The sequence below is a fragment of the Pogona vitticeps genome, chromosome 4 (genome assembly GCF_051106095.1).
Source record: "Pogona vitticeps strain Pit_001003342236 chromosome 4, PviZW2.1, whole genome shotgun sequence".
In the NCBI taxonomy this organism is placed as follows: domain Eukaryota; kingdom Metazoa; phylum Chordata; class Lepidosauria; order Squamata; family Agamidae; genus Pogona; species Pogona vitticeps.
Window position 1 is genome coordinate 22,622,433 of NC_135786.1, and position 24,898 is coordinate 22,647,330.

The 24,898-nt window shown below is 38.7% G+C and overlaps 1 protein-coding gene across 2 annotated transcripts in view; it reads right to left on the reverse strand.

Moving 5' to 3' along the window:
- CSE1L (chromosome segregation 1 like) overlaps positions 1–18,958 on the reverse strand; it is a 34,032-nt gene extending 15,074 nt beyond the window's left edge. The window contains exons 1-11 of one of the 2 annotated variants that reach the window (XM_020779464.3): positions 18,837–18,958; positions 13,965–14,060; positions 13,398–13,540; positions 10,690–10,791; positions 8,421–8,566; positions 8,161–8,251; positions 7,373–7,480; positions 6,341–6,433; positions 4,407–4,574; positions 4,174–4,303; positions 1,878–1,943 (exon numbers count right to left, since the gene is read on the reverse strand). In XM_020779464.3, the coding sequence (XP_020635123.2) occupies positions 1,878–1,943; positions 4,174–4,303; positions 4,407–4,574; positions 6,341–6,433; positions 7,373–7,480; positions 8,161–8,251; positions 8,421–8,566; positions 10,690–10,791; positions 13,398–13,540; positions 13,965–14,049 (1,132 nt within the window). In that variant the 5' untranslated portion in view covers positions 14,050–14,060; positions 18,837–18,958. Of the gene's footprint in view, positions 1–1,877; positions 1,944–4,173; positions 4,304–4,406; positions 4,575–6,340; positions 6,434–7,372; positions 7,481–8,160; positions 8,252–8,420; positions 8,567–10,689; positions 10,792–13,397; positions 13,541–13,964; positions 14,061–18,473; positions 18,563–18,836 lie in introns of those variants that run through there. The other variant, XM_072996869.2, reaches the window with a different exon arrangement.
- Between the last annotated feature and the right edge of the window lie 5,940 nt (positions 18,959–24,898).

Here is a 24,898-nt window from a genome sequence, read left to right on the forward strand (position 1 = left end):
TTTGCCCCATTAGAGCCTCCAGATAAATCCATACTGTCACACAGAATTCAACAGCTCATTACATCCAACCCAACTGTATTTTGCTTTTGAAACAAAATAGTCATCTGACCCTTCAGCAGGAGCAAAATCTTAGATCAGATACTATCTTTACTGGACCACTAAAACCTTATAAAAAGTTTTCCTTATTTGAGTGTACAGTATTTTATAATTCTATGACACTCTACTGGAACATACCATATACAATAGGAAAGAAGATTACAGCTGCAGAAGAGAAGAGAATGAGTGGAGAAGTGAATAAGGCATGTTTGTACTATGTGCCCTTCCGCAGCTCAAAGTACCACCTCATAAGTGTGACAACCTGACACCCCTGAATTATTACTGAATTTCTCCTGCAGATTGTTCTTTCTTCATTGCTATATTAGCAATGAGGAAACAACAATCTTGATCAGAGCTGCTTAGGGAAAGTCTAAATGGAAGATTCTTCATTCCAACATCTTCTGTCCCTAAAGATCATTTACAGATTACTCTTACTGCTGGGAAACAAGCAGCCCATAGGAGGATCTATGGGGGAAGGAACAGAGAGCATTCATTTGTCCTCTACCCTATCTTGTGCAGACTGATCTTTCCATGGAGGAAGGTAGTGAAGATTTTTCAATCCCTCCCAGTGACAAAAAACAAAGGAAAAAACCACACCTGTGGCTATATGTAAATTTGCAGAAGCTCATGTTGTGAAGGTAGGTGCATGATTGTATATGACCCCTGAACTAGCTCCATATGCATGATCACATGAAGAATTCATTTTGGGGAGGAATTGAAGAAAAAAAGGATAAGGGAAGCTATCTAATGTTCATAGGAGCAAGAGCCTAAATCATACTATGGAACACAACTTTTGACAGGTAGATTAGAACAAAAACTGCACACATTAAAGATCAGTAACCATGTAATTTCCACTTATGCTACAAGTACAGAGAGTTAACCAATTCATTGAGGTCTCCTCCTGATAGAAGAGCCTGACATAATGACAGTCCTGTAGCATTGTTGTTATATTTTTAATTTTTAAAAATAATCCATGAGTAGGAGGTATTAAACAGAAGGCAAGAAGAACATGATCCAGAGTACTAACTAAAGCCTACCAATCCATGCACTAACCCATGGCATACAGTGGGCCCTCGACTTACTTTTACTTACTTTACTTTTATTAAACTTTTACCCCGCCCCCCCCTAGACAAAGTCTATTCGGGGCGGCTTACATACATAATAAAAACACAACAGTATAACAACCATAATAAAATCCTTCAAAAACTCAAAACTTAACACTTATTTCTAAAAACATTGCCAAGATGGAATAGTTCAGGAAACAGAAAATAAAAATCAGTTAACTGACTGGAGGGAAGGCCATTCTGGATGTCTGTTTGTAACCCGCAAAGTTCGTAACTCGAATCAACATTTTCCATAGGAATGCACTGAAAACCATTTAATCCGTTCCAGCTGTTTTTGGTTCTTAAGTCGAGGTGCGGTTCGCAAGTCGATTCATTAGTTCCCATAGGAACTAATGCAAAGCTGTTTAATCCGTTCCTACCACTAGGCGCAGAATTTTTTCTTTTCCCTTTTTTTGGCTCGTAACTCGATTCCGCGTTCGCAAGTAGGGTCTATAGTTTCCTATGAGATCGGGTTTGTAACCCGAAACATTCGCAACTAGGGCCGTTTGTAAGTTGAGGGCCCACTCTATCTAAAACCTAAAGGACATACAGTAAATGTATGCTTATACAATTATTCTAGGGTGAGAAGATATAGATTTTCTAATTACAAAAATTTTAGAGTTTCCTCTTATTTAAGTCATCCAATGCTACTTAATTATGCAGCATAAAACTGATTACCAGATCCTTCCAAATCTCTTCTGATATATTCTTCAGAATTATCTTCAAAAGCTTCTTCATCAGCAGCTGTAGAAAAAACAGTCCATGAATCATTTTAAAGATCAGCCACCAATTATTTCAATATTACATATTATTGAAAATAGTATTTTAAATTAGCTATATGCACTATTTTGTGAAATTACTAGGACTGAAGTGGTGGCGCTGCGGGTTAAACCGCAGAAGCCACTGTGCTGAAGGGTCAGAAGACCAGCAGTCGTAAGACTGAATCCATGCGATGGAGTGAGCTCCCATCACTTGTCCCAGCTCTTCAAGAAGGAAGAACCACACAATGGTGAAACCTTGCTTCGACAACAATTCCAGAGACTGCACCAGCTGAAGCAAGTTGTGAAAGCACAACAATGGCCATTGGGAGAAGCTGAGTATGTGGTTGGGATGGCACCCAATGCTCACCCCTTGTAAAGAACAGTAACTGCGGGAGGCTCCACTAGAACTAATTTGAACCATCTGGAGGTGTGTTAAACAGCAAAAGACTATGGATTTGAGAAAGGCTCTTCCTCCAGAAATATAATAGGAACCACTCCATGGCATATTTGCAATGGGCCTACTGGAAGGACACAAGGATAGAGTGCATGGAGTAAAGTCCCTATGGGCCATCTGCTAGATCTAGCTGCAGTGTCCCTAGTTGTTGGCAAAATGAGTGCTTGTGTTCATGTCCAACCCTACTGGTCTCTTTGACACTCTCTGACCGTGAAGGGTCTGGGGGTGCATGCCATGCCAGTGAACTAATTTTAACAATATGGAGTGCAGGCCAATTGCTTGAGGATAAAATGTGGCTGAACTATCAGAAGTAGCAGAACCTAAGCAACTCTTTACAGAATAGTCACAAATTGACTGCTTGGAGTAGCAAAGAGCTTACACCTTTGGGTTCTTTCAGATAATACCAGGAAACGGTTGAGTACTCTACCAACAAGCTTTGAAGGAACCCCCACACTCCTGTACTTTTTTCCTTTCCTCTTGTGTGGTGTTTCACTGCATCTGAGGCAAACCATAGTTAGCCATTTCAACTTAACTGGCAAATTATAATTTATAGGTGCTGTGCAAATCAGGATTAGAAACTGCTGGCCAAAATTCTGTTGGTGTTTGCGTAAGGTTTGCAGAACTTGTGACAGCTCATTGACAAGATGCCACAGAGTGCCATGGCTGCAACCGTGCAACCAAGATGCGTCACAGTATTTTGTCAATAGATGACAGTAAGTTACACAAACCTCACTTGAATATCATTAGAATTTCAGACACTGATCATCTTTGGGATCTCCTTTGTAAAATGCTGGTTGAATAGCTCAGTAATTTAGGTATCTGGTTGTGGAGCTAGAAGTTGGCACACTTCAATTCCATACTGTGCTTCTGGCAAATACAGCCAGTCTGTGTGAGCCATGGGCAAACTGCACAGTCCCATGGTGTCCCTGGAAGAAGGGAATGGTATGCCACTTCTGAGTATTCTCTACCTGTCAGTAGAGTCAGTAAGTCAGAACCAGCTTGATGAAACTTCATCATTATATTTGTAAAACAAAAGCTTAATTGGATGTTATGACTGAAGCTGCTTTATGCATGAAAAAGATGGGTAAATTCAATTAGTATAACTGCAGTCTCTCAATAAAATCAAACTAAATCAAGCTTTGATAGTCAGTGAAGGAGAACTCCCACAAAAACTGGAATTATTTCATCACATACTATTAATGCACAAAAATATTAAGCATAATGGTAGTTTTGAGAGTACAGAATAGGAATTTATCTTCACAGATTTAACAAATTTGGAGACAAAATATTACCACTTACAGAGCCTGTAGTTATCACAGCTCAAAACTCAAATTTTGCTTGCTGAAGATAAAGAAACCAACAAGATTTGCTTTAAAAAGGTAAATGTGTCAGGATGTATAAAGAATGAGGATTTATTCAACTTCAAGCCCCGCCTAACCCATTTCAGAAGAGCATAGGGCCTTCTTCAGGGGCTATACAAAGAGAGACACCATGTTGATCAGACCTTATAATAGTCAAATTCAATTATATGTTATATTGTTCATTCAATGCGTTATCCCTCTTTCTTTCTTTACATAGCCCCTGAAGAAAGCCACATACTACTGAGGGTGAAATGCGTTGGACAAGTTTTAAAGCAGAATAAATCTACATTATTAATACATTCTGAGACTTTTGCCTCTCTTTCATAATTGGATCTATTGGATGTTTCCAGTGGGTTTTTTTTTTAGGGGGGGGGGTGTTTAAAAAAGGAAAGATTTACCTCTAAATTCCATGTTTGGAACAATCACTTTTTCACAAATACTTGTCAGTGTATTCTGGTCTTCAAATAGGTGCTTGTAATGAGGTCTCTCACAAACTGAGGCCAGAAACTGGATTGCATTACTTACCAACTACAAGAGAGTGAAAACGAAACAGGTAATTTACTATCTAATTTAAACAAGTATCATGAAAAGGTCACTTCAAGTTGGGTGAAGGAAGAACAGTTATATTTACCAAATCATATTTAACTTCTTGACCTGTTGTGACTAATAAATTCCAGATTGCCGTGACAAAACGGGGCAGATAAGGCTGAAATTCTTCATCATATTTTTGAGCATACAATGCTGCATTATCACAAATTTGGGATTTCAAAAGCTCTAGCAAACCAGCTTCTTCTTCATCCTGGCAACAAAAACCAAACAAACATCAACTTATTTCAATTACAATATTTAACTTGCCTTACCACTCAAAGAATGTACAGGGCTTATGTATGCATAATCAACATGTTGTGGAAAGAGTTGTTATTGTGATGTACTTCAATAGTTTGCAACAGTGAATTTATACAGACAAGCTGAAACTAATGCAAAATATGTACAATCTGTTTTCATATTTCTTTAATACATGATACATTTTTCAACCATTGTCCTGGGCTACCTTTGAGGCTGATACGGAAACTCCAGATGGTGCAGAATGCAGCAGCCAGACTCCTTACCAGAGGGAGAAAATTCCATCACATTTCTCCTATCCTGGCTAGACTGCATTGGCTGCCCATTCGTTTCCGTATTGACTTCAAAGTTTTAATGCTCACTTATAAGGCCCTAAACGGTTTGGGACCTCGATACTTGGCGGAACGCCTTCACCCACCAAGTTCTACCCGGACCACCCGCGCGACCCAGGAGGTGAGGCTGAGGAGCCTGACGCCGAGGGAGGCCCGGAGGGAGAAGACACGAAACCGGGCCTTCTCGGCGGTGGCTCCTCGCCTTTGGAACAATCTCCCTCCTGAGATTTGCGCGGCCCCTACGCTGGGTACATTCAAAACTCAACTAAAAACATGGCTCTATGTCAAGGCCTTCCCTCCTGCCAGCACCTAATCTAACTTAATTTATTTTTCTCTTCTTTATCTATTTATTATTTGCAATTATTTATGATTTTTGTCATTTTCTGTTAATTGATTTTTAATTTATTTTATTATAATTGTATATATGTTCCTGTTAGCCGCTCAGAGTGGTATAGATTTACCAGATGAGCGGGATATAAATCAAATAAATAAATAAATAAATAAATGTAACTTTATCAGCTGCAAATCAAATTAAGGTAAACAGTACAAATGTGATTCCAATGATGTGATGAATATTGTTTTGGTCAGCACGAAGCTAGAATTTCTTGTTATACCCTGTTTTCCTGAAAATAAGACCTAACCTGAAAATAAACCTCAGTATGATTTTTCAGGATGCTCGTTAATATAAGCCCTACCCCAAAATAAGCCCCAGTTAAGTGAAACCTCGCCCTCCACCATTTTGCAGCAAACAAAAGAAGATGACATGACTGTATTTAGATAAATGTATATTGTTGTACATGAAAAAAATAAAACATCTCCTGAAAATAAACCCTAATGCATTTTTGGAGCAAATTTAATATAAGACCCTGTCTTATTTTCAGGGAAACATGGTAGTACAATTACTGGAGCAAGAGAACATAGACTGCAACACTAAACCTAACTATTTTTAATAGCCAGGATTCCTGAATATCTCCATTCACTACATGGATGCCTTCATATTGAAAATCCCAATTAACAGTTTTGCTTGTTTGTTTATAATAAATACATAGTGTCATAACTAGAGATGGGGCTATTTGTATTCGTATACGAATATTGCCGAGTAATGATGTAATGGTGAAGGATCCTGACTTTATAGCAATGAAAGAAAGAAGGATTCCTTTACACATTTTTAGACTGGCAAAATCCTCATATACTTTCAATATTTCTATGAGTAATTCTATAAATTCTATCTACACAAATTTTAAAAGGTAACATTCACTGACTTGCTACTGCAGTTTCAATATTTTTTTCTGAATTCAGAAGCAGCTATTTTTTTGCCACCCATGCCAACATTTAGATTTTGTTTGGCTTTATTCTGATATTTTACTAATAATGTTCTGCTATTACTTACATCTGTTTGTAATAGTTTGTTATCCAGAGTTAAAAGGTTATGGAAATTCATCATCCAAGTTTCCATGTTATCTTCAAAAAATTCAGGAAGGTCCTATAAAATTAAGATGCAAATTCTTTTTTTAAAAAATATTCAACTATATAATTTGCTTATTGAAAAAGCATATTCTCTTTTACAGTTTTTCAGCAGAGCACTAGAATAACTTGTGAAACCATGACTGATGATACATAATTTCTCAGTTGTTAGAGAGCTTCTAAAGTTCAAGAGGCAACAAGCCAAATTAATGTCAAATTAATGTTAATACATCTTGAGATGTAAAATGCTCCCTGTCAGCCCTCTTATCTCATAATCAGTAAGACATTAGCAATATAAATACCTGTTACTTTATTCATTTTTGTTAACTTTCTGACCTGCCTTCCCTTCAGTTACATACCTTAGTCACTAAGAGAGCTAAAAGTCAATGGAACAGCAGCTTAAGATAATTAAAATTTCTGCTCCCCAGGGGATAGAAAGATTTATAGATCACCATAATTACATGCACACTGTGCTTCTTAATTTACTGTCCTGTGAGCATACACATGAAAGGAGGAAACTCTAAGGACCTAAAACCTTTACTACTTAAAGGAACAATTTTTGTTTTCATCAAATTGCGGTATATTCAAGGTGCAATTCTTCCAACTTTCAATTTTTACTATTTAATTTTCCTTCCCAACACAAACCTTGAACAAACTAAAAGAAAAAGGAGCAGATTCTTGGAAATCACTCTTGGTATACCTAAAAATAGAGTATACGATACCTTTGGATTTGTTTAAAAGCTGCAAGAAATGGCATTTCAAAATATCTGGGTAGCGCTGACCACCAGATTACTCTTTTAAACCTTTCATCATCTCCAAAACCCATCAATATTTTCTTGTGATTAAATCCATGAGTATCTAACTATCTAACATTGAAACTGCTGCTTGAATTCTATGTCATCCTAGATGAGTTAGAAGATAGGCTGCAGAAACAAAGCTAAAAACAAAGACGGCTTACTTGAAAATTTAAACTGTAGAACAACTTAGCAATCAAAATCAAAGAGGAGAAGAGAACTTTCAAAGCGCTTGCATCGTTCGCATGAGTATTGCAAAGCTCAATTGTGGCCTAAAAATGGAGAAAAAACCAATAGCAATCACCATCACAATTGATTCAGTATAATATATTTGCTAATGTTTTGTTTCTACTGAAAGCACATTTACAATCTCAGTTAATGCCTCTGATACCAATTTCCATTTGAAACATAAAAACTTAAAGTAAAATAAAATCAGGGGCTAGAATCTTGAACAGAAGCCAACAACATGAGAGATAAGGCTTCTATCTCTCCCTTTTCCCTGCTCCCAAATATAACCTCTGGCATATCCTCCAACATTCAGGAACAGATTCTGAAAGTGCACAAGGGGAGAGATAACTGCTCAAACTCCTGGTTCTTCCTACCAAATCAGTTCTATCAGCAGAAAAACTGCATTATATTTACTCAATATCAACATTATTCTTAAAATAATGTTTTCTACATAAAACTGTCTTGAATTAGTTTAATTATCTACTGTATATGTGATGATCCTTCATCTGTGTAACAGGAAGATTCAGGAGACAGTAGTATGAAGACTTCAGTTTCAGTTTCTTGCAGCAAGAGTCATCTTAGATAATGAATAACATCCATCTTATCTCAGCATGCAAAATGGAAGTTATGATCTCATAATAATCAACGTTAAAGGTCTGGCTGTGAGGTTAACAAAGCATATTAAAATGGTGTAAGTCTATTCCAGATTACACAAATACTATACCTTAAAGAGATTTGTCAAAGGTAGTGCAAAGGCATCAAGGACAAGTTTGATCTCTGTCCACAGTTCATTTGACTTAAACTCATGACGGTATCTGGCAAATAGAAGAAAAATTATAATAGCTGAACTTTATTTGTTTTGCAAAGTACCTTGAAAACTAGTGCCAAAAAAGAGAAAGAAACAAGAGTGAGAAACATCATCACCATAACAGAATACTTCCACTTTCAGATCAGAGTTTGGAAATTCCCAGGCTCTCCCCATACCTTTTAAATAAAGAATGTGCTGTGCGAAGAACTCCATTAATAACGTGGAAGTCTCCACTCTGAAAGCGGTTCACCATTTCTGTTAGTAGGTCAGGCCACTTCTGGGGAAAATCTTCCCTACCAATTATGCTAATTGCATCACTTAGCTAAAAAGAGAGAGAAGTAGTTTGTAAAGATTTGAAAGATGACAATTTCTTCACCGTTAACTAAACATGGGTTTCCATTTAAGAAACTGCTACATGTTAATGATATAACTGTCAATAAAAACAAACATGTTTAGCTCCCACTGTAGTCCTCTACCATGAAAGTAGGGTCCCAGCAACTTAAGCTTTACCACACATTATGAAAGATAAGCTACACATTGTTGTTGTTTGTTCTTGTTGTTTAGCCATTAAGTCGTGTCCGACTCTTCGTGACCCCATGGACCAAAGCACGCCAGGCCCTCCTGTCTTCCACGGCCTCCTGGAGTTGGGTCAAAGTCATGTTGCTAGCTTCGATGACACTATCCAATCATCTCGTCCCCCATCTTCCCCTTCTCCTCTTGCCTTCACACTTTCCCAACATCAGCGTCTTTTCCAGGGAGTCTTCTCTTCTCATGAGATGGCCAAAGTATTGGAGCCTCAGATTCAGAGTTGATTTCCTTCAGAATGGAAGGTTTTTTTCTCCAGGGGACTCAACCCCTACATGGATTATTCCCTTGTCATGGTGAAGGGGCTTGAGTAATTCAGAGAACCTATGGGCTATGCCGTGCAGGAACATCCAAGAAGGACAGGTCACAGCGGAGAGTTCTGACTAAACGCGATCCACCTGGATCAGGAACTGGCAAGCCACTCCAATATCTTTGCGAAGAAAACTCCATGAACAGAAACAAAAGGCTAAATGCTACATATGAGCTTTGTTATTCAGTGACAGACTCATATTTAATGTCACTGCTCCTTTCTTTCTTTCTTTTTTAAGATTACGGAAGTTTCATTGTCATTGCTGCCTGATACCCACTCAGCCAGGCTATAATGCTAGAAAAAGACAAAGGGCAAAATCCTGTTGCGCAAAGTTACATTGGCATAAATTAGATCCAGTGCTAGAAATAATCTCTCTCTCTCTCTCTCTCTGATTCCAAGGCTCCCTAGGGCTTTCTTTTGCCCTCTGGAAGTCTTTGAGAATCTTAAGAAGGGGAAAAGATGAAGCTTTCAATAATCAAAAATTGCCACCACCAGGACTGGGGCTGCCTATAGCAATCCAGCAGCTATTTTTGACTATTAAAGGCTCCAATATAGTCCTGAAGCTCCCAAAGATTTCCCCAGGTCACACGAGAGCCTTAGGAAACCTTGGGACTTAAAAGAGTGGGGTAGAAAACATTCATGTAAATGAATTATTTCATGCACCAGATCCATTTTCGTCGTTGTCGTTTAGTCGTGTCCGACTCTTCGTGATCCCATGGACCAGAGCACGCCAGGCCCTCCTGTCTTCCACTGCTTCCCGGAGTTGGGTCAAATTCATGTTGGTAGCTTCAATGACACTGTCTAACCATCTTGTCCTCTGTCGTCCACTTCTCCTCTTGCCTTCACACTTTCCCAGCATCAGGGTCTTTTCCAGGGAGTCTTCTCTTCTCCTGAGATGGCCAAAGTATTGGAACCTCAGCTTCAGGATCTGTCCTTCCAGTGAGCACTCAGGGTTGATTTCCTTCGAAATGGATAGGTTTGTTCTCCTTGCAGTCCAGGGAACTCTCAAGCGTCTCCTCCAGCACCACAATTCAAAGGCATCAATTCTTTGGTGGTCAGCTTTCTTTATGGTCCAGCTCTCACTTCCATATATTGCTACTGGAAAAACCATAGCTTTGACTATGTGGACCTTTGTCAGCAAGGTGATGTCTCTGCTTTTTAAGATGCTGTCGAGGTTTGTCATTGCTTTCCTCCCAAGAAGCAGGCGTCTTTTAATTTCATGGCTGCTGTCACCATCTGCAGTGATCAAGGAGGCCAAGAAAGTAACATCTGTCACTGCCTCCATATCTTCCCCTTTGATTTGCCAGGAAGTTATAGGTCTTATTATTATGGTAAGCAACTCTTCCCAATGACAAGTCTTTAAAATTAATTTCTACACTTGAAGGACATGCATGAAGTTTTTAAAATAAGAATAAATTAGCAAGCTTTAACTTATCAATTGTTTCTTGTTTTAAAACTCAATTTAACATTCCAAAAACAACCTTTGTAAATAAAAACATGCCTATTTTGAAATAAATAAGGTTCTATTTTTTTCTTCACTGTCATCTTACCTGTTTTTGAATTTGTTCTGGACTGCTAAGCATCAGGTGTACTATGTTGGCTTTAATAGCTATCCTGTCAGCTTCACATATTTTGTCTGGTTCATCTTCAATCTGCAAACATACAGTTGGTCAAGCTGGTATCATTAAACAAACATTTTTACAAGTGCTGTGGTTAAGCTGAAAGTATCTCAAGTACACAGCAATTTGTTTATTTATTTAAAATATTTTTAAAAGGACCCAAGAAGCCTACATCATTAAAAGGGCAATATTTAAAAGCTAAAAACAGTAGGTATACAAATATTTTAAAATAATTAAACAACTATCATATCAAAAAGCATCATATTGAACTAGTATCACATTAAAACAGTAAATAACATCAATACTAAAAAGAAATTTAAAACCAACAGAGCAACTTTGTACAGGTAATCACAAACAGCTCGAAAATATTTTGCTGGTATCAAAACTGTAACAATTGTTCTGAAAGTATTTGCAAGGCGCATAGGTCAAAAGGTCAACACATTTGTGCTACTTTACACTATGAATTTTATCTTGGTGTGAGGTGACAAGCCACCTCACCCAGGATCAGGAGAGTGTACCACCCGCCTCTCAAGTAAAGGAAGAAGCACAAGAGATAGGTGTGACAGAAAGGGAATTAAGTAAACTAGACACAGAAGAAGAGGCTAAGGGGGGTGCAAATTGGGCGAGAAAGGAAGAGGATAAGAAGGAGGGAGAAGGAGGGGAGGAGGCAGAAGCATGTTGGGGAAGAGAGGAAAAAGGAGAGCTGGTAGAGTTGATCCAAAAAGATCCTTAGACAGGAGAGTGGGTAGAGTTCAAGTGCCTCATGAGTACGCCAAAAGGGAATGGAGACGACAAATGTATAGAAAGCCACTATACTAGGGGGAGACGGAGGAGCGAAAGCAAAGGAAGGAATATAGGATGTGGGTGAAGAGAGAAGAACAAAGAAGAGAAAGGCAAAAATGTATAGTGATTCCCGATAAGTCCCGTGGGCCCAACCCAAACCCCAACAGAGAAAGATACATGGCTTGACAAATGGGGGACTGCAGGGAACTACAATGCCCCATCTACAATCTTGGAGTGGGCTGAGAACACACCAGAGTTGATGGGTGCCATACCCAAATGGACCCAAGAAGTTAACAGTTATTCCTTGTTGTCTTACCATGAAGAGATACCCAGTTTTAATAATGTAAAGATTTATGATTTGTTGCTGAAGTTGGATGATAACAAGACCAAAAAAAATCAAAGAAGCCATATTAAACAATAAACCAGTTTTATTAGAAGAATTAGGTGTAACAAATTCTTCTTTGGACAAAGTAGAGAAAAGGGAGGTAGATGACAAGCAGCACAATCACACTTGGTCAGATACAAAGTTGGTGTGTAACCTCAGATCAATTAACCTATTGTAGTCTCTTTAATCTCTAAGACAAAAGGGGGGAACAGTTTATATGACCCCTCGGGTCTTTCGAGGAAGAACAGGATAAAAATCAGATTGTAGATAGAAGGTTGCTATCAAAGCTACATCACAGCAGTCTGTTGTAGGCATCAAGCTAGAGGAATGGAATTTGCTGACAAAACAGAAAGCATTGCACTTGCTGCTCTAACCCTGCTCTTTCTGAGATCACTGCCACAGCTAGAGATGTAACAATATTATACTGAAGAGCAGCAGTAAAGTTGCTTATTCGTCAACCTTAGCTGTTAATGTCAAGGTTTGAAAGGGTCTATGAGAAACAAGCTGCTTTCCCAATTAATTATATAAGACCTATAAGCAGTAAAATGTTCTTCCAAATTCAAAGTTACAATTTAATAAACTATAGGAATGCATTTTCTACCATCACAGAACTCCGAGATCAAATATAACTCTAAAAAATGGGAGGTCTGGATAAATTCCGAAAATCCGTGTGTGGACACAACATTACGAGGTTCATGGTTTTAATTTCCTAAAATCATAGATTAATGCATGCACCTGGAAGGCTGGGACAAGATAGACTTTAAAGTGTCCAAATTTAAAGAACTAACTCTAATTACAGTGATGTCCCCAAAATGCAAATCAGTGTTGCTCAGTAGCTGGGGTTCAACAAACTCAGTCATCTGTTCACCTGCAGTGACGTACTGTGTAATCTACTGTGCCAAACCTCCTCCTAAAGTCCTTTCTCCAATATATCTTCTTGAAAGAAAGGAGGCTAATAACATTTCTTCCCCACAATACAACCATTGAAAGAGACCATCAGGAATATCCTGCTTAAAAAAATCTGGTATAAAGACCTTCTATCAAATTCTCTGCATATCACAAGAACATGGGAACAGGATTAGTCAATGGTCTCCACAAATACAGTAGCTTGTCAGAAAAGCAAGAGAAAATATGTGAAGCGAACCACTTAAGCTTCTCACCTTCCACTGAACTAAAATATGCTCTGAGGATCTAGCGGAAGACCTATGGTAACTATTTATCTGGAATCTTTTGCTTGTCACAGAAAATGCTCTGTTATATTACAGTCTTTCTCTATTTGCCTATATCCAATTCTGTGACTGCATAAATAATCTCTTAATTTTATGAAAGTACATCTTACGTTTTGGTCAGTACTTTACCATGTTTCCACAACATATCAGCCTATACCCATTTCTATGACTTTATCAATAACTTTTTATTCTATGAAAAAATGTCCTATATACTAGTCAATTCTTGTCAACAAAATACCTACAATTCTCCAGTTCCTTTTAATGTAGTTCTTGAATGTGACAGAGGCACAGACTTTGATGACATTGTCTTGTGATTTCTCCAAAAGGGTTAAGAGTAGTAGTGGGTAATTCTGACTTCCTTCAACAGACTCAAGGAACTTTTCCGCTGTAAAACAATTGGCTGAATTTAGCAAAAAGTTGAACTGTCCACAACCTTAACTCCTAAAATGTAACATAATTTGTCACAAAAGCAAGCATATAATGGATACACAACAGGAACTAAAATCATTATTCTTATATAGTAAAATTTCAGCCATACCAGTATATACCACATGGCACTACTCTCATGCGCACTAAGAACATGTACAGTAATACCCTGGAAACACAGCCTAATATAACAAGCCATACCAAGTGTCTTTTTCATAGGTGGGATATAAATAAAATGAATGCATGATCAATTGGAAAAAACTTTTTAGAGCCAATATAATTAAATAATAAAAACACATGAAGGCCTAGAAGCACTAAACAATTTCTGTAATAGTTTAGAATAAACCATGCACTGAAAACTACTACATATTTAAAGTATTTACCAGGACGCCTTATGGCAGGATCAGGATCTAGCGTCTTCTTTAAGTATTCTGTTAAAGTTTGCAAATTGGCATCACTTAGCTCCATAACTGCAGAACCTACAAATAAAAATTTGAGTACATTTTAAATATTATACATTAAAAATACAGTGGTGCCTCGCTTAACGATTGCCTCGTTTAGCGATGAATTCGCATAACGATGTTTTTTTAGAAAATAATATGCACCGTATAACGATGTTTCCTATGGGCGATTTTCGCTTAGCGAAGTTTGGGACCATGCTTCGCATAACGAATGCGATTTTAGGTCCCCTGCTTCACTTAACGATGTTTCTTTTTTCAATTAAAAAAGTGTCTTAGAAGGGTCAAAAATGGTTCTAAATGCTTGGATTCGTTAGAGGACCCCCTAAGTCATGTGCAAACCTGATTTGGCTTTGATCTGACTTTTCGTTAATTTATGGTGATTTTTTTCCGGCCCATAGGAACCAATGGACCTGTCAAAATCTGACAGCTCCATGCTTTCCTATGGGGGAGAAAACAATTCACCATAAATTAACGAAAGTTCAGATCAAAGCCAAATCAGGTTTGCACACGACTTAGGGGGTCCTCTAACGAACACAAGCATTTAGAACAGTTGCTGAGGCTTCCTTAGTTTTTTGTGAATTTTTTCTTCCCCCATAGGAAATAATGGAGCTGTCAGATTTTGACAGCTGTCAAAAGTTGGGGGGAAAAATTCACCATAAATTAACGAAAAGTCAGATCAAAGCCAAATTAACTTTTGCATCCGTTTTAGAGGGCGCAGAAGCTAATCCAAGCATTTAAAACCATTTTGACCCTTTTATGACACACTTAATTTTGCAAAAATTGACTTCACAAAGCCATTGAAATGTATTGAGTCAGCTTCAATACATTCCAATGGAGGAAACATTGTATCGTTTAACGATGTTTCCTATGGGTTTTTTCGCTTAAGGACGGCAATCCGTGCCTACTGGAACGGATTAACCGGTTTCCAAGGCATTCCAATGGAAAATGGTGTTTCACATAACGATGTTTCACATAACGTGTTTTTTTTGAACCAATTAAAATCGTTATGCGAGGCACCACTGTAGTTCAGAGACTAATTGTATATGTCATAAAGTATACACACTGTGTAATGCATTTACATTTTTCAGACACACCAGTATTAAAAATCCATTTGTTATTTCAGAAGACACAATATATTACACCCACACAAACTATATAAAGCATGATCCCACACTTCTACAAACAAGAAATTCACCTTAAATAAGTATATTTAAAAGATATATCTGAAGTTTTACTTTTATCTTCTGTATCCTTTATACAGGGCCTGGCATGTTCTGGTCCATGAGGTCACGAAGAGTCGGACACGACTTGACGACTAAAGAACAACAATCATTCATAGCCTAACCTTTTGCAATACTTGAATGACTAATGTACAATTTCACCTTTGAAAACAAGTCAGTCATTGTACATATGCAAATAAGAAAATAAGAGAAGCTTTATACACCAATATTAGATAGCATATCATTGACCAAACAAGGTACCTCAAGCACATCTATTGCTCCAATCTCCAATACACAACTACCTCACAAAAGACCTGGAAAGACTGTATCAATTTGCTAGTAAGTCAGATGCCCCAAGATATCAGATTTCAAGGATGCCTCAGCTCTGTCTACTGTATGCATCCATGTTGTGTCTACACAAAAACCATGATTAGAGAGTAGGCTATCAATAGTCCTCATTCCTAATGTCTGTGTAACCTCTAGTATGAGAAGAGGTATACTGTACCTCCAAACATCACTTGCTGAGAACAAGTAGGAGAATGGTCTTACATGTAGAATGTAGTTTGCCACTATGGGAATAGAATGTAGCATTATATACATAATCTTGCTCTCCCTCTACCATTGATCTTTCATCTCTCATGCTTTCACTAGTCTATTAAAGGGTAGTCCTTAGACAACTTGTTTGCTTCTGAAACAAAACACTAAAGAAATCCACACAATAAGGAAATAAAGGCACAATTTTTTAGCAAACAGATATATATGACATGGCTGCCAGATGGGCAGTATATGAATAAAATTATTATTATTATTATTATTATTATTATTATTATTATTATTATTATTATTATTATTATTATTATTATTATTATTATTATTATTATTATTATTATTATTATTATTATTATTATTATTTAACAACAAGTTTTCTGTTAAGAAAACTGCAATGAAGGTAACAGACATTAGCAGAGGAAACCAGCATTACTGAAAATTTAATACTGGGGGGGGGGGAAGAAAACCCCTAAGTAAAACTCAGGTTAAAGGCCAAAGACAGATGCAAGCTTATGCAGAACTGACAGGCTCCAAAGAGCAACAAAAGGCTTCTGCATCTTGCTATATACTCTGAATCATTCCTTATATTCAAACGAAACATAAAAACTTACTTGTTCAACCTGGAACCATGGGGGCTGATCATGGAAATAGGCAATTATTGTGATAGAATTACTGTATTTCAATCATTATATTGTTATTAGTTATTTTGACTGTTGTCTTATTGAATGATAATTATTCACTATGTTTTTATCATTGTAATTATGTTATGTTAGTATTTTAACTGTTTTTACTATTAGAATGCGCTCTGGTATAAAGTGCATTATTATTATTATTATTATTATTATTATTATTATTATTATTATTATTATTATTATTATTATTATTATTATTATTCCTTCTTCCATTTTTTAAAAAAATCTCTGGCAAATCACAGAATGCTCAATGGCTGCTGGAAGAACCATTAGCATGCATGAAAAACACGGGTGATCACACAGGGCTCTTCCAATTTTGGTTCAAAACAAGTATTTATGCTATAATTCATTAGGAATGGCATTCTCATATGGTATGTATACAACATAATCTACTTTAGGAAATGCAGTGTGTTTTCTCATAAACATTCACATACACACCCTTTCAGGAAAAATGAAAAGGAATTATCAGTTATCCTGCCAAGTTCTGAAAAACAGCCACAATTTACTAAATTTACTAAAACACAGCCGGGCAACAAGAAAAAAATTTATTCTTAAACTATGGAGGTAATATTTTCATCAGTCACCACTAACATGAGTGATAATGGAGAAAGAGAAACGCTGGGTCCTTATCCTCATAAATTTTAACCCATTGACCAATCTGCTGCCAGCCATGAATTCAATAAGAATACTGTAAGTTGTGCAAATAAAGAAGTGGAAGCTGTCCCACCAATCTTTGTAAAGGCAAATCACCAAGCTGAGTTGCGAAAATGCAGGGATCCAAATGGATTCAAATATGATCTGGGACATAATAAGTGAGATATTAAGGTGGCTTAGTCAGTGCAGGATGGTAAACATTCTGTGGTAAACATGGCCTATTTTCAAATTCTCACTCTTATATATTCTTTTCTTTCTTTCTTTCCTGTTCTTCTCTCACTACAGGGACCTAAGGAAGCTCGCACATAGTTTCCAACAAGAATAAAAAAAATGCTGTATAAAAACAAATTAAACATGGAATAATACTTAAAGCAGCTTATAAAAACTATTTTGAAACTTAGAAAACAAAGTCTCAGGTGAGATATGGAGGGGGGAGGGAAGGTGCAGTATCTTGCAGTAAAACTCAACTGTGTCCAGCTACAAGCTTGTATTAAAAGGGAGGCCTTAGCCACCTAAAGGGCAGTAGTGGAGGAGACAACATGGGCTCTTGAAGAAGGGCATCCTATAAGATGGGGGTACCACTAAAAAATTCCTCCCTCATGTGTTTATCAAATGTGCCTATGAAGGTAGGGTGATGCAAAGAACGGCTTCCTTCAAAGATCTTAAGGCCCAGGCAGGCTTATTTATGGAAATATGATCCATCAAATAGTATTTTAACATTGAATGTACAAAAGTATTGCACACCCCTTCGGCTTGCAGGAGCTGCCCCCCCCCAAGTACAAAGCCAAAGAGCAGTTTCTTATGAGAATGCAGAACTCAGAGAAGTTTGGGGAGAACATATGTACAGTATGCAGGTATTGTCTTTGCCTCTATGACAAGAATATTAGGCAAATCAAAGGTGTGCCGCCGAATGTGGCCATCTAGCAGCTTTTCGGACTGTAACTCCTATGATTCCTCACCATTATCTCAAGTACCCAGAGCTTGGGAGATGCACTCCAACAACGTGGAGGGAAGCCACAGTTACATATCCTTGGTGCAAATATAAACATTGCCTCTGAGGACCTACCGAGTTCCCTATCACTACTGAGCCCCTGTAACACATTTCACCCATTTCAGACTACCAGGCACTATTTCCATGCAAGCTTGAGCCCCAGTGCACCCTCCCGCTTTTCGTTAACAGCCCCTGCGACACTTTTTACCCGCCCAATAAGGGAAATAAAGAAGCACACACCCCCGACCCAGACAATTAAGCCTCGCTGCCCACCAGGTCCTGCCCCCTCGCTTTCAAGGCTGAGAAAGACTCCTTTTTGACTCACTGGCAAGAACGAAGGAAAATGGAGAGGAAAAGAGGCTGGGAGGATTCGGCTCACACTACCTCGTTAGTACCGATCAAGACTGACAGCTGCGCCCGCCAATCAACGGGCTGGTTTTTCCGCGGCCGAACCCACGAACCAACGGCAAAAGCGTAAGCAAAAGAAGGCGGGCCGTGAGGGAAGCAGCACGTTCCGATGCGCCAGCTCCTTCTGCCACTACGCTGTGGGCCTGGAACCCAAAACCCACCCAAGCAAGAACCACGAATTTCGGCTCCCCTTCTAGCTTCGGCTTTCCCTCCCGCCACCTCAGCTCGTCAAAGGCCTGCAGACAACAATGATTTATTTCGGCCAACGGCCCGGCCTCACCTGACGGATCTCCTGACAGCACGAGCAGCAGGGACAGGAACAACTCCTCCTACGACTCCAGCTCCGCTTCACATTCAAACCTCGGTGAGAGGGCGCGGCGGCGACGTCATGACGCGATACGCACGGCGCCACTCAACCCTCCGCCCTCTTGCAGTCGTAACCAATCAGAGGCCGGCGCCTCCAAGCGTTCCAGCCAATGCCAAGCGCGCTCCTCCTCCAATCAGGCGAGCCAATCCGCAGCTTCTGCCCTCTTGAGTTCCCAGAGTATACCGCGCCAAGTCTGAGCTTTGCTAGGGAAATGAGCCAGAAGGAGGGTGGTGTGCCAGGGTGGGAGAGTCCTCGCTATTCTCTTCCTCTGTTGACTTTTTTACTGATCCTCTCGGAGTATTCAACGTAGTGGACCTGCATTGCCCCTGTTTCGGCCAACTTTTTGCAGTCAGGGTGGATTTGATTTAAATCACGGTTTACATCACTGCAGGATGGATAAAAATCCGATTTTTTAAAAAAATCGTTGCTTTCTGTCTACCATGCAGTGATTTAAATCGATTTGATTTAAATCATATCCACCCTGCTTATAACATATCGTTGTAAGAGTCTGTGTAATAGTCTCGGGGATAGAGTGCCAGACTGCATAATAGGTAGAGGGACGAATTAGGAGATTTGGATTCAAGACCATGGAAACCCACTGAGGGGTGTCAAAAGGAAAAACATTCTTTATCTCACATTCCTCGATAACTATTTTGGGGTTGCTATAAGGCGGAGTCGACTTAATGACACATCAAGTATGACATTGTGGGAATTGTCCGACATCTCAGTGAATTCTATTACGTATCTTAAACAGTGAAACTTGTAGGAATTGCCAGCAATACATCCTAAGGTTCCTTTTCTATTTGTCACAGCCTTTTTCTGCTTTTCAAAGTGGTATGCATGTTTGCCTTTTTGATTTTGATGATGACATCTAATGATGACCAGACAACCTGGAAAAAAAAAGATCTGTTGAGCTCAGCCATAGAGACTAGACATTTGAAAATTGCATAGTTCAGGACAACAAAATATAGCCAATATCTCTAAATACCCATTAGGGTTGTCATCCATGCATCATTTCATACTGAAAACAGCATTTGCTTCCCTTTGAGCCAAAGGTAAAATACACCAACAAGAGAATGAACTACAATTTGTTTTCACATACAGTACATTGTCTTCTCATGATTGCTGTTATCATCTCTCCTGCTTTATCCCCCTAACCTGCCTCTGACATGGGTGTTAGCCTGAGAGAAATCCTGGTCTTCAAGCTTAGTGTAGCAATAGCGGCAGCACCAAGCATGCCTGTATACTTTCTGTAGAGCTTACTCCCAGTCAGCTTTCATAAGTGTGCAGTCTGATTTGTTTACCTAGTCAGCAGTAAATCCTGCTACGCTCAACATAATTTATGGCTCAGCAAGTAGAATTCTTGGAGGGTTGGTCACCCTTCCTATCCTAGGATGCAGGAGGTGCTCAGCCAGGTCAGGATGGACTGAAACCCTTCCCTCTGAAAATGATTGGGCAGAATGGGATCAAGACTCTTGAATAGTTAAGCCCCTTCAACAAGAATACTTTTAAAAAAAATCAGGAAAAGGCTGCATGGTCAATTCCTTACAGAGCACATTACCATAGTCTTTCGAGACTGAAGGATGCCTATACTATTAGGAATATAAAACAAACAAAAACTGAGCTTTTGAATGATAAAACATCTTCAAGGCTGTGCATCATGTTCTTGTGGGTAAATCCAAAATAACCCTGGGGGAAAAAAAGAGAGATTGACTGCTATTATAATTGAGCCCTCCCCCTGAATTAAGTGAAAAAAAAATCCACAACTCTGCGTTCCCTTCAAATCTACATCCCAACTGTGTGCCCCTTTAGTGCTCTTCTGTGTTGCCATGTCAATAGTGTACTGAAGGAGTAGTCAGCAACCACAACACTGCTTTTTCTTTGAAGGTACTGTAGTACTGCATGGTTTTTAATAGAACCCTTATACACATCTTTGCATCCGCTTAGTCTGGTTTTATATTTCTTTCCCTTTTGCATGAGACATAAATTTTATGCTTTAATTTTGTAAAACTTTTTATGTTGCTATTTTCTTCATGTTAATTACATTTTAACTGCTTCAGTTGGTATACTTTAATCATTGTTATTATTCTGCTGAAATTATACTGCTGCTGTTGCTGATCTAAACAAAATTGAAAAGAATATGACAGATTATTTATTTAGTCCATTAAGTAAGCTTATATAAAAACATGTCTGTAAGGAGAATATTCAGGACCTGCCTGCCAGGCTTCAGCACACCCTCTGCCACCTTGAAACCAGTCCTGGAGTCCCTGCTTTTCTAATAATGTCACTTTTGGTTGTTGTGGGTTTTTTGGGCTCTTTGGCCATGTTCTGAAGGTTGTTCTTCCTCACGTTTCACCAGTCTCTGTGGCCGGCATCTTCAGAGGACAGCACTCTGTGCTATGGTGTAGTTGGCTTTGGGAGTACGGTATTTATGGCTGTGAGATAGGCTTTTGTCTTTTTCTGTAGATGGCTGATTAGTGTGTATTGTTGTGGGTGCATTGTTGTGCTAAGGAGAAGAGATTATCTGTTCCTGTGGTTTTGTTGAGCTTCACACTTTCCTCTTTTTTGTTGAAGTTTTGCTGGTGCTTGTGGATTTCAATGGCTTCCCTGTGCAGTCTGACGTAATGATCACTTTTGATTTTTTTAAAAATTGCTGTTATCTGTTGTGCATGTGTGTAAATGTCGTCTGACACACACTTATATGCACAAAGGGCTCTGAAAATAGGGGAGATGAGAACCTTCCTTGGGAACAAGCACGATAAAGCATGGTGTTAGAGTATCATATCCAGCTACACTGGAGATGCCAGCTGTTGAGGGTTAGTGCTACTATACTTTCCAGTAACATGGGAAGCAGTATTGCCATTTGGGATAGCTGTTCAACATGCACTAGCTCATAGAGGTGGCTAGGACTGGAAAGGAACATATACATACTTGTGTTTCAGCCTTCTTATAGAAAGTTTAGAGCGCCTTATATTCAACACCCAGTGTCCAGTGTCCTTGGTACTGAGCAAATGTGTAGATAGCTAGAAGCATTGTGCAATCTCACAGCAATGGTGTTAGTCTCCTTTGAAATCAGGTATTTCAGTTCCAGCTCTCAGCTGCATATCATTGCTGAAAATCATGTACATATGAAGAGGATGGCCAGACATGAAACTGAGTTATTTTTTGTTGTTGTTCTGATGCTTATGTTTTTATTGTTGTTTAGTCATTAAGTCATGTCTGACTCTTCGGGACCCCATGGACCAGAGCACGCCAGGTGACATACATAAATAGAAACTGCAACACTGCTGGTAGCAGGGACTTGATGGTTCTACTGAAAATCAAAACTTTTTTTCCTTGTAAGAGAAAAGATGGGAGGGATGGAATTTTTTTGCCCATGAGAAGGGAACGGTGTAAGAGATGGTAGTTTTGTTTGCCTACCAAGATTGGTGATGAGATTAAGAGAGAGGGCTCTTTTGCTCTATGGCATTTCATTTACGTGACATGACATTCTGTAGCTAAGGTGGCAGTTTACACATCACCAAATTAATTCATTTGAAATGTGGTGTTACAGAGCTCTACAGTGCTACGAACTGCTACAAAGACAAATGAGTGGATTCTGCATCAAATCAAGTCTGAATTTTAACTGGAAGTGAAAATAACTAAACGGAAGTAATCATACTCTGGACCTATAAGAAGGCAACTAGATTCACTAGAAAAGACAATAATGTTAGGAAAAGATTAAGGCAATAGGAAAAGAGGAAGACTGAGAAAGATCTGGATTGACTTAGGTCCAATGGTGTAACTTGCAGTGAAGTTGCTGCTAGCAGTCCTTGCCGCATGCCAATTATGTGAGTTGATGTGTGATGAAGGGATACAAGAAGCGACTTGTTGATTATGATAATTTACTACTGCAATTTATGTCACTCCACTTGCTCTGACATAACTACCCAGTAGGATTCTGGTCACTGTCAGATTACAATAGGTTAAAATTGGAACACAACACAGAAGGATATATTTTCTTTATCATTATTGTTGGAGAGAGGATGACAAAAAGACTATGTACCAATACACTTCCAGTAGTGAATGTTACACAAACAAGTAGTTTTGATGTAAGCTTTAGCAATAGGTTTTTAAACTTTATTTACCACCTGATTAAAGCATGGAATACAATAGTATTATACATAATATTTCATGTAAAAAAAATTTACATAGCTTTTTGCATCATATAATTATTCCGCTATTCAAAAATGTATACATCCATTGGGCAAGGAATGCTTTTCATTAACTTAATGATATTCAATGCACTTCATAATAGAAGGTCTCTTAAGAAAAAAAAGTAGCTTGTAACTAATTTTAGGCATTATATAGATAAACATACATTTTGCACAAAGTATATTTTATTTAAAGTTGCAAAGAGATATTCTGGACAAAATGTTAAGACATTTAAGGAATTGCACATCTCAAGAGTCAACATTTTCTGTTTGTTTGCTTGCTTCAAGCCAAGGATAATATCACATTATCCAATAAAATGTTAAAATATTTGAGGCAAACATCACTGGCCGCTTATACTGGCTTGCATCCATTTCAGCTGAACTATGCCAGTGGTGAGTGAGTTATCATTATGAAATACAATGTACAAAGCATTAAGCAAACTTAGTCTAACAACTCATCAATAAAATAAGCCAGATTGTGTGCAAATATGCAGGCTTAAGACACACAGTCTGTAGCCTCAGTTTGAATCGATGCTACAGAACTGTAATTGGAGGAACTGTGATGCTTCTGTGTTTTAGAATTGACACAAACTATCAGAAAATAGTGTGAAAACAAATAAAAGTGCTATTTGCTCCTTAAGACAATACTGGGAGGAAGCAAAATTAAGGTCACCTTCAACATTCTTTAAGGTTGTTTCCTTTCTCACTTGTTATTGTATGGTGCCTCTTCTATGTTGTTTAGAACAATATTCTAAACACTTAATTTGTGGCATGGCTTACCGTATTTTTCGCTCCATAAGACTCACCAAATTTTTAGGAGAAAACAGGAAAAAAATAATCTGGGAATTTCAGCCTGCTGGGCCAACGGGGTGACCCTTTGGAGGCTTCCCCCACCCTCACCCCTGCTGGCCCAGCAGGCCGAAATTCCCAGATTATTTTTTCCTGTTTCCTTCTCCTAAAAAATTGGTGAGTCTTATGGAGAGGCATGTTTTATGGAGCATACCCTAGGACCCTTTGGAGCCTCACCCAGCCCCCCTGGGGGCCAGAGGGAGCAAAATCGCCACCTTCAGGGACTCTTCCAAAGTTTCCCAAGCCTTAAAAGAGTCCCAGAAGGTGGCGATTTCACTCCCTCTGGCCCCACGGGGGGCCAGACGAGCCTCCAAAGGGTCCTGGAACACACCCTACGACCCTTTGGGGGCTCACCGTGCCACCCCCACGGGGCCAGAGGGAGTGAAATCGCCACCTTCAGGGACTCTTCTGAAGCTTCCCAAGCCTTGAAAGAGCCCCTGAAGGTGGTGATTTCACTCCATAAGACACATACTTTTTCCCCGACGTTTTTTTGAGGAAAAAGTGTGTCTTATGGAGCAAAAAATACGTATATTAATCAAAATGGAGAATTTCAAAATACAAGAGTATATTATAAACAAATGCAGATGTCATACTGGATGACCGCGGTCACGAGTTCAAAGGCAAACTGTGGAGCTTGTGAATATTATTTATCTTCTTGGATCCCATTTTTTCCACTGTTTCCCACCAGATTTAATCATAGGTTAGTACTGTGTCTGCATGAACAATGATGACTAATACTAATCTTGTTATGTAAAGTTAGAAACCAGAATTTGAAATATATTTGCAAACCCACATTAAGACAGAACGTGGTTAGAATTGACAATGTTGATGCTGCGGATGTAAGAGTAAACCAAGATTAATGCTAAAGAGGAAAGGGGACCAGACCTGAGAAGGAAATAGGGAGCATGCAGATCTGCTGCCTCAGGTGATGGC